We start from the raw sequence: 10950 nt of genomic DNA, 5'->3' as shown, positions 1-10950 counted from the left end.
CCCTTTTGAAACCTCTTTCTAAAAGTGTAACTATGGTCCAAATATTTTCATTTTGAACATCATTTTAAGCCTAACAAATTTCTTTTTGTGATCTGTTTTGGTTGAAAAGTTTGTTAATCTTTCTTTTAAAATATCTGCCACTTGTATAATGGTTTATTATCTGCTACAGCAACATGCGTTCAGTGTGACGTAAATGTACAATTACATTTTAGGGTCACCATGACACTTTGCACTGCACGTCACAGGGCTGTCTATTAATGACAATACCTTTGTACTCAAGCCAAGGATATAAATTGAAAAACCTACCTGCTCTCACTTTCTGACTTAATATAATTCAGGAACTAGACTTTGACCTCTACTTCTGAGCAGGAAGTCCTGAATATTTGCTCACACTGTTCACAAGGAAGACCGACTTGAGGATATGTCTAAGTTCTGGAATAATCTGAACGTAGATTTGGAGATTTGCAGTTAAACTTGTTTAGGATTTTTCTCAAAGGTAATGTACAATCATTTGGCTAACCATGAGGTCAGTTTTAAGTGATACTTGTAAACGAAATGTTTGTGGAAGCACTGATACATAGCATTTTGCCTACAGATTGATATGTCCGTGACAAATTTGAATAATTTACAGTTGGTTACATCCTTCATTTTACTACGTTGTTCTAGAGCTGTGGTAATATTTGTGTTTTCTCTTTGTTCTCTCTTTTTACCCTTGGTTTTACACCATGGCGTACCACTTCTGTTAATATTTTCTTCTTGTAAAGCCAAGCACATTAACCTTTAACAGAAGAAGTTCCAGAATTGTGCCGTCAGCAGTTTTTGCTGTTTATTCATCACGCACATCAGGACTGGACTTTTGCCTGTTTTTGAGAACCTCAGAGGCTATGTGATCCAAAAGACAATTGTTGGACACAAGTGTAGTTTAAAAAAAATCTTGTATTTGGTTTGTGAAAGGCATGTTGTATTGGCTTTTATAAATTGTTCAAGCTGTTATGTGCTTCTACCATTATTTACAGAACTCATTTAGTGATGCATTATTATTACAGGTTATAAATGAATCAAGTTTGTGATTTTTGTTAGTGATTTTAAAGGTCTTGCATTTATAAAACAATAAAAATGTATAACATTCACTACTCTGAAATGAAAAGTACATTATAACATTCAGAACTTGTATCGCACTTCTCTTTGTGAATTGCCATATTCACTAATTGACTTAATAACTATTGAAATTATATATTTTTTATTAAGAACACTAACTTGTGAACATAGAAAGGTTTCGTTGTTCTGATATTTAGGGCCCGAACACCGATGGTGTGAGGTGTGATGGTTTATTTTGACTTTGTTTTGAGGATGTAATTTGCGTGCCTGTTTCATATTCTTGATGACTGAACACTTCTTAGCTCTTTTAGATCAATGGTGTCAAACCACAACTGATGAACAGGCACTAATGTCCTGGCAGAGCTGCTCAAAAGTTCAAGAGTGCTTTTATGACTGACTGATAATATTGTTATTACAGGTGTTAGACATCACAGTCAAGAATGTATGGGGGTAACCCTGTGCCAGTTTTCCAGCCAAGGTACATGTCTTACTCATCTCTGACAGTGGACATTATATCTTTCAGTGTGAGTGATTGGAGTTTGTACCTGAAACACATAAAAGGGTGTTTTAGTGAACGTACGTCATGCGCTGCCTTGTATCTCATATCGGTTGTCATAACAGTTGTCAGAAAAACCATTACAGCTTGCTGTGAGGCAGGTATATAAAAGTTTATAATTTTTAAAATTAGATTTATTTTATATTAGGGCCCGAGCAATGATGGTGTGAGGACCCTATTGTAATTGCTCAGTCAACTCTTTTTTTTTTTTTTTTCTCCAGACGTTGTACTTTAACGAACTTATCAGCTTTATCAGATCAACATCATATTTGGTCAGTCTAATCTTAAGGCCTTTGCGACATTACATTGCGAAGATCTAGAGTTTTCGCTGAAGGGCGTGTCCGTGGCGGCCTGACAAAGTTTCATGTTTCGCCATGAAACAGGAAGTTGTCGTAACTCGGGCATAAGTCGGATCTGCCCCAAACTTCGCGTTTTATTGGAGTCCTGGCCTGAAGACATCTACATGACAATATTCAGTAATAGTCAAAGCGCCACTTGTTGGCAGCAGGAAGTGTGGCACGTCGTAATTATATTTTTTCTGTATTTACTCGCTTACATGCATGTCACACTGTTCACTGTTTTCCTAAAGCCACCGGGGGCGAGGGCCCTTTCATCGCTGCTTGCAGCTTTAATTTCAGTTTGTTTTTAACCAGTTGTCTGGTTTCATTTGGCCATTTTATTTCTTTAATTTAAGAGTTATGTTAATGTAGTTTACTTTTTGTTTTGTTTTTTAAGTTATGTTAGCTATGTTATGATCAATTAATGACATTTTTAAAAGTTAATGTTTCCGTGTAGTTTTCATTTTAGTTTTTGTTGACTTCTGGTGTGGAAGAACTTGACTTTATTGTCATTTTGGAACAAAAAAGGACCCTCCCAAAACTGTTGCAACTAAATTGGACACCCAGAATTCTCTAGAATCATTATTACACTAAAATTACAGCAATAGCTCAGCTGTCCACATACATTTGGCCATATGCATGTTGCTATAGCGTTGAGTTGACTGTGCGCTTTTGGTTAAGAATAGTTCAATTAAGAATAAAAAATTAATATTAGAATAATATTAGAAATAAGAAAAATATTGACATTACTGATTACATTATTTTTAGGGGTTATCTTTAGGATTTATTGAAAATCTCTGGTAACAATTAAAAACGTTCACACAGGCATTTTGTGTTGTGATTATATTATAGAGGCTTCTCACCTGAGCCACCATTCCAGGGCTCTGGCATGTCTCGTCCCAGTGCCAAATCCATCTATAGTGAGTAAAAAAATAAATAAATACATTTTAAACAACCTATTCTAAGAAATGCTATAATTTTTAACTTGATATTGTTGCTTTAGTGCAAAGAAAGGAGTATGCAGAATCAGTCAGCAGACAAGACAAGTTTCAGTACAGAGTGGAGGTAAGATTTAGTCCGATTTTTGCATTTGTGATTAACACTTATTAGCTGATGTGTTTATAATTTTCAAATGTGCCCTGATTGCATGTTACAAACTCGTAATCATAATCTGTTAGCACAAAGCCAACACCCAATGGACTAAAGTGTGTTATTGAAAAGAATACACAACCGAAGCTTATCTAGCATGTTCGGTAGAGATTTACACTCAAACGCAACTGGAAAATTTGATGACATAGCAAGGCTGATTATCACAAGGCCCTCCACAATATAGGGTGGTATACATAGTAACCTCCTTTTGGGTAGGGGACACTTCGGTGTAATCATGGTAGTAACATTTTCTTCATTTTCCATTCCCTAGCACCTCTTCACCTTTGTGTTAGATGGCAGAGAGATGAGCAGCATTGAGGACTGCGTGAACAGGCTGAAGAGCATGGACAGTAAAGGGAAAGTGTGGGGTCAGGACATGATCCTGCAGGTCCAGGCCAACCACCTACAGCTATGTGACATAGAGACCAAGGTCAGGAACAACCTTTATGCTCAAGTACACTAATCTAAAATATAAAGTCTTGCCTTTTTAAAGTATGTTACAGTTCCAATACTAACAGTGAACTCTTACTCTGTTTCCTGGAATTGTAGGAGGTTTTGGAGTCTGTGCACTTGAGTAGTATCAGGAAGACAAAAGCTGTTCTGGACAGCTGTGTGTATGACTCCCTTCTCATTATCTCAGTTCAGGATCCCAGCCAGAGAGCTCCACAGGCCTTCCTGTTCCAGTGTGAGGAGGCCGGGGTGAGGAACAGCACTCTGTTTGTGTATTCAGAAATGTTAGATTCATCCAAGGGCAGATATAGCGGTGCCTCTAGCTGTTATAAATCTTTTTTAATATATCTTGTGTATTTATGTGGGAGTTTCCATTCCACTCCCTCTGTTAGTTCACTGAATATTTGCATAAAGGCATCTCTTCTTTTTTAAATCGCTTTAGGCTCAGGAGGTGGTAAATGATCTGGAAAGGGCAATACAGCAAGGAGGCGATGCACCTCCACCTTTTAAGGAACCACAGATGGACATCAGGTCAGCTGCTGCCTCAGAAAGAAGCATCAATTATGATGATAATCTGGCCTTTTTACTTTAAAGTGCACAAAATTGTGATGTTTTAAATGGACATTCATGTCTACAATTTTTTCTAAACCCTTGTCTAGATTATTTCATATTAATCCATATAAAGTGAGCTATACTCAAAGTATCTAAGTAACAAACAAAGATTTATTTGTAAAAATGCATATATTTTTGTTACAGCCTCAATGATTCATTTTTATCAGTGCTCTACAGTGATATATTTTCTGTTTCTCAGGAGCCATCTGGAAAACATCCTCGGCCAGGGTCATCCGGGAAGCATAAAGAGACCAGCTCTCTCACCCATGCAATCAAACCCACCTCCCCTAGAATATCCCCCTCCGCAGTTCAACAACTATGAAGACTATGGTGATCACTTGAAGAATTCATTTCACAAATCCGCTTTTAAATAACCAAAAATATCCTGAAATTTACCCTCTGGTGGTCTTCAGCCATTTTAGACCAAAAAAGGACCTCCACGGGAATTGAATTGCAAATATGAAAAAACAGATTTCTGGTGATATTTCCTAAACTTATTATATAAGTAATTATGTCTGAAAATTTTCTCATAAGCTAATAGAGAATACACATACTTTATATATAGGGCTATACAGGCATTTAGTGGTTATACCATGGTATTACATATTATTTTCTTTCTTTCTCCCACCAGACTGCACCAATATGAGTATGAAATATTTTTCATAATTTCATAATTTATAAGTGAATATTGCCTAGTACCATGAAATCCCATTAAAATACTAAAGGATTTAAATATTATTGAAACAAAAATTAACTATATTACTATATTAAAATTAATATAGTAAATTCTTTTTTTTTTATTTTTATTATGTTACACTTATTGTCTACGGTCTGTTTTGACCGCTGAGAATCACATGATTGACCCCTAAGTGTGGAAGTGAGTGTTTTCTGATTTCTTTTGGTAATTAATTGTGTATTTTGCTTTTTACAGATGATAGACGACCTTCACCCACAATGCCATTTCCCAGAGATGAAGCCCCTTACAAGCCAATGCAGTCTGAGCCAGAGCACATTCCACCTCCAGTAAATGATGTGGACAGAGATGCGGTCGGTTGTTTTTATTGAGAGGCCTTGTACTATCTTATCACACTGTGCTATTAATCTATCCATTCATATATCATTTTTTTACACATTTCTTCCATCCTTTTAATCACTCTCTACAGGAGATCTTTAACCATGTTGCAGGCGATGTTGAGACCTTCATATATAAAGTTGGCTCAGCTTTGCCAAAAGATGATGGAAACAAGAAAAAGAAAAATGCTCCAAAAAAATTGGGTGAAGAATTGACACATTGATACTTGCTATTTAATTTCCCTAAGAATGTAAAAAAAATCAACATTAAACATTTTTTATTATTATTTTTAATTATAGTTGCAAATATTCCTACTGTGGATGAGTACATATCCTGCCTACAGAAGATAAAGTATGGCTTCAATCTACTGGTAAGTTATATAATTAAAATTCTGTGATAATTCCTAAGATAACAATAGTCTGCTTCAATGTACTCTTTCAAATAAAGCTTTGATTAATTCCCCTTTTAGTTTCAGCATGTCTCTAAAGTACAATGGATTGAATGATTCTTGGACATTTTCCAATATTTTCTTTTTTTTAATCAGTGGTTTTATTAAATAGATTTTCAATAAAAACTCCCCTCTCCCAGTATAATAAAAAAAACAAAAAACAAGACTGTCCAGGAAATGGCTCTGTAATGTTTATTATGGTACAATACAGTATGCTTGTTGCACACATTTTCATACTCATCTCTACAGGGTAAGCTGGATGGTCACCTAAAAAATCCTCCTGCTTCTGACTTTGTTCACAGTCTCTTCTCTTCCCTTGCTTTTGTAAGTATCTTTTTATTCAATCTGTTTGCATTGTGGTCACATTTCATACACTTTTTCCATTATGTAATGAAATTGGACAAGCATTCTTTCAGATTCATATTAAAAGCTCTTTTGTTCCCCTAAAACTTCATATAGTGTGAGTCAGTATGACCACACTAACTTGTCGATTACCTGTTTTACAAAAGCATACAGTAGCAGTGTATAAGAAATCACAAGTTGTATAAGCATGTATGCACTTTCTGCCCAGAGAAAAAGCTGTACTTTTGATTGATTTAGTCATTTGTTCACACTGAAATTGGAATGAAAATTCTGTCATAATTCACTCACCCTAATGTCGTTCCAAACCTGTAAGACTTAAATTCATCTTTGGAATGCAAATCAAGATTTTTTTGATGAAATCTGAGAGTTTTCTGTTCCTCCATTGACAGCCTATGCAACTACCCAGAAAGGAAGTAAAGACATCATTAAAATAATCCATGTAACTCCAGTGGATTTACCTGACTCAAATGACACAAGTGCTTTTGTTTGTGCAAGCAAAAAAAAAAAATATATATATATATATACATATATATATACTGAGGTTAAACCACTGGAGTCACATGGAGTCGCATACATTTATGTCTTTACTACCTTTCTGGGGCTTGAATGTGGTTGTTGTGTAGGCTGTCAGTGGAGGTACAGAAAGCCCTAAGATTTCATTAAAAAGAACTTAATTTGTGTTCCTAAGATGAACGTAAGTGCTACAGGTATGGAACGACATGGGGGTGAGTAATTAATGACAGCATTTTCACTTTTGGGTGAACTACCCCTTTAAAGGTCAGGGGATGCACCACATCACCCTTCATCACACTAAGTTCATGACTGTTTCTTCATGCTTCAGATAGTGAGTCAGTATCCTCCCAACATCCCTCCCTCGGTGCTGAGTCCACTGCTCACAGAGAAAGCCCTGCAGCTCATGGGAAGTGTTGTCACACCAAATGAGGACCAACTGTGGGGCAGCTTGGGTGATGCGTGGAATGTCCCAAGGTCTTCTGTTCTATAATTTATACTCTAAATTAAATTGCTTCATTAATTAGAGTTTAGTTACATTTTTCTCTTTTTTGCACTCAGATCCAAATGGCCAAACGGGAATCAGATCCCTCCATATTATCCTGAATTTTATGACGGCTGGCAGCCCCTTCCGCCCGTCCCGTCCCAATCCCCTCCGGTCAGCAGGCAGCTGTCACGGAGCAACAGCGAGCGCTTCCCGCCAGGGAATGTCAATCAGAGGCCGCCTGAACAGGTAAAAACTCCCAGAGGGCAAATTTCAACTTGACGAGCCAAGGATGTTATAAAATTGAGTGTTTGACATGTAGATTTTAACCTAAGATACAATAAAGTGGAATGAGTACAAGTTTCTGTTCAACCGCTCTCTTCCAGGACAACAGACCCTGGAGCACCCCACCCATGCGGTGAGCCACTTCAAGTGAACTCTATGAAATACCCAGATAAAATATATAGTCCACATACCAAGGTTTTAGTAGTGCATTTTGTTATGTTAATAAACAAAGGTTTATTTCTGTGAATGACACCAACAGTAGCAGAAGTACCGTACTATCAATTTAATAATCTAATATATCACTTGTTACAGATTGGTTTTATAAGTGTTATAAGGATATGAGTTGAAAAGAATGTCTAGTCTAGTAACACTTTTGTCTTTTTTTATGGCAGGCCAGCAGAGCCGCCACCTCTTATGAGGGTGATGTATGACTTCATGGCAAGGAACAATCAGGAACTGAGTGTGATGAAGGGTGACATGGTGCAGGTAATCATCTGACCTTTAACCTTTTGTAATGTTAACACCCCACTGGAAGTATTTGTGCAGCTTCAGAGGTGAACATGTCACTAAATCAATCAAAAGTTATGAAAAGATCCAATTAACAGTTAAAGGTGCCCTAGATACAAAAATTGAATTTACCTCGGCATAGTTGAATAACAAGAGTTCAGTACATGGAAATGACATACAATGAGTCTCAAACTCCATTGTTTCCTCCTTCTTATATAAATCTCATTTGTTTAAAAGACCTCCGAAGAACAGGCGAATCTCAACGTAACACAGACTGTTACGTAACAGTCGGGATCATTAATATGTACGCCCCCAATATTTGCATATGCCAGCCCATGTTCAAGGCATTAGACAAGGGCAGCCAGTATTAACATCTGGATCTGTGCACAGCTGAATCATCAGACTAGGTAAGCAAGCAAGGACAATAGCGAAAAATGGCAGATGGAGCGATAATAACTGACATGATCCATGATGAACACAACTTCATTCTTTATAAATCTCTTCAACAGTGTAGCATTAGCCGTTAGCCACGGAGCACAGCCTCAAACTCATTCAGAATCAAATGTAAATATCAAAATAAACACTGTACTTACGCGATTAGACATGCTGCATGACGAACACTTTGTAAAGATCCATTTTGAGGGTTATATTAGCTGTTTGAACTTTTTTAATGTTGTTTAAGGCAAGCGCGAGAATTAAAGGGCCACACACCCTGAATCGGCTCATTTCTAATTATGCCCCAAAATAGGCGGTTAAAAAAATGAATTAAAAAAAAATCTATGGGGTATTTTGAGCTGAAACTTCAGACACATTCAGGGGACACCTTAGACTTATATTACATCTTTTAAAAAAAGTTCTAGGGCACCTTTAACAGTTAATGCATTACCTAACAATGAGCAATAAATTTATTACAGCATTTATTAATCTTTGTAAAAGTTAAAGTACAAAAGTTCATGTCCAATAAATAATATTAACATACAACTTTTAATTTTAAGCATTTATTAGTAAATGTTGAAATTAACATGAAGGAAGATTAATAAAGTATTTTTTCATTGTATGTTAACTAATGTAGTTAAAGGGATAGTTCACCCAAAAAGGAAAATTCTGACATAATTTACTCATCCTCAAGTTATTCTAAGCCTGTATGAATTTCTTTCTTCTGTTGAACACAAAAGAAGATATTTTAAAAAATTTGGTTAACCATGCAGTTAATAAGCCCCTATTGACTTCCATAGTATGGAAGTCAATAGGGGCTTATTATAGGGGCTGGTGATGACAGAATTTTCATTTTTGTGTGAACTTTGTGTGAACTAATGTTAATAAATGGAATCTTATTGTAAAAACCTTTTTTTCCTGAGCAGAAAATGCATACATCATATTACAGTTTATGCTTGCTTTACAGGTAACAGACAAGTCCGGGCAATGGTGGAAAGTGAAAAACAGCCGCAATGAAGAGGGTTATGTGCCTCAGAATGTTCTAGAGCCTGCCGATGGACAAAAGCCAACAGTAAGACATGGCTAATGCATAGATTTTTTTTTTTTTTTTGTACAAATATTTTTTCTATATTTTTATTTAAAAATAGTAATTTCAACAATGTGAGGACATATTAAACAATCTCTTCATTCTGATTTTTTAACATCAGCTTATTTCAGTGAATAAAACCAACAGTACCAGAAGCACAGTAATGTCAATTTAATAATCTAATTTATTTAATAATAACATTAATAATCAATTTAAACACAAAAAAACTAGTCGGTCAATGTATGACAACTAATCGATTTCTGCTGTACACGGTTCATAGTTTTATGAAGTTTTCATCTCCATATATTAAGCAGAATATGAGAGGACCTCCATCTCTGGACATGAGATCTAGACCTGAGGAAGTCAAAGCCTGGTTACAGTACAAAGGCTTTTCTAAAATGTAAGAAACCACTTGTAGCATCTTTCATTTTATTCTTAAAACTACACCAAAATGAGATTAATATCTTGTTACTGATAACATGCTCCAAGAAGACATTTTTTAACTTGTTTTCCCCATTCAATTCAATGCATATTTGTGTAGGACAGTCCAGAGTCTTGGGGTGTTCAATGGAGCAATGTTGCTGGGAATGAAACAGGATGATATTAGAGCGATATGTCCTGAGGAAGGAGGTCGAGTCTTCTTCCAACTGCAGAGCGTCAGATCGACTATTGCAGTGAGTAATGCAGCTCTGTTTGTTTCAAAGTAAACGCACACCTTGTGCAAATACCATTATTTACAAACCACTTTTCACTGTGGTGTTTTTATACCCAGCGGCCATTTAATGACTTAGGCAGAAGTGGCGAGTGTTATCAGTCTCTATTTTCTTTGCAGCTTGCCAGTGAGCCCGAGTACAACCAGTATGGTGGCCGCAGATAATCTGAGCACGCTGCTGTGCTTTTGATATCAAGGATCTGAACTTGTCTGGACCTGAATAAACAAGAACTATGCACACCTCAATTTTTCCATTCATTAGAAAACAAGTTAAGGCTGCTGCCTGTAAATCATTGATCTATTACCCTTTACAGATGCAAATGTATACAATTACTGCTTTGATTTTATTTATTCCATAAAATACATATTTTTCCATTAAATTGATTTGCACTGATGTCCCTGGGGTGGTGGTCATGTTTAGTATGTTATTCAGCTGTTATATCAGAAAATGAAGCATGTCTGTAACGTTCTGATTGATCCCGACACTGTATGCAGATTGTGCACTGTGTAATAATAAATGCTCATTAATAATCAACATATTAGTAGTCATTTTGGTTAACTAAATGTTTGATTCAGTTCTGCGTAGATATTTTGTTTTCCCTCAGTGAAAAAGGTAACTGCATGTTACATGTGGTAATAACTAACTCTAAACCAAACCCTAATCCTAACCCTATATTAAATATATGTAGGTAATTAATATTACTCTGTACTTAAAGGTATAATTACACTGTAACAAGGACACCTTAAAATAAAGTGAAAAAAGGTTTATTGGTTTTTACAAATAAGCTTCTGATTTGGGGGTTAAAAATGTTTTATGACGTTTAAGTCCCACCAATCCATTAAT

General features: G+C 36.0%; 1 protein-coding gene across 4 annotated transcripts; it reads left to right on the top strand.

Moving 5' to 3' along the window:
• The first annotated feature begins 321 nt into the window (after positions 1-321).
• eps8l3b (EPS8 signaling adaptor L3b) lies at positions 322-10641 on the top strand. Of its 4 annotated transcripts, XM_067394997.1 has the most exons (21): positions 322-496; positions 1517-1576; positions 2845-2912; positions 2996-3057; positions 3413-3571; positions 3691-3840; positions 4034-4122; positions 4403-4533; positions 5135-5250; positions 5367-5478; positions 5575-5645; positions 5973-6047; positions 6928-7073; positions 7158-7329; positions 7467-7498; positions 7758-7851; positions 9275-9379; positions 9516-9554; positions 9709-9794; positions 9936-10068; positions 10227-10641. In XM_067394997.1, the coding sequence occupies exons 2-21, from the start codon at positions 1539-1541 to the stop codon at positions 10269-10271; spliced, it is 1923 nt and encodes a 640-aa protein (XP_067251098.1). In that variant the 5' UTR covers positions 322-496; positions 1517-1538; the 3' UTR covers positions 10272-10641. The 4 variants fall into 4 exon arrangements, with proteins under 4 accessions (XP_067251098.1, XP_067251101.1, XP_067251100.1 ...); XM_067395000.1 differs by lacking the exon at positions 1517-1576; XM_067394999.1 differs by lacking the exon at positions 9516-9554.
• Positions 10642-10950: the final 309 nt, after the last annotated feature.

Source organism: Chanodichthys erythropterus, chromosome 9, assembly GCF_024489055.1.
Source record: "Chanodichthys erythropterus isolate Z2021 chromosome 9, ASM2448905v1, whole genome shotgun sequence".
NCBI classification, from domain to species: Eukaryota; Metazoa; Chordata; class Actinopteri; order Cypriniformes; family Xenocyprididae; genus Chanodichthys; species Chanodichthys erythropterus.
This window is presented reverse-complemented; position numbering and strand designations above follow the sequence as displayed.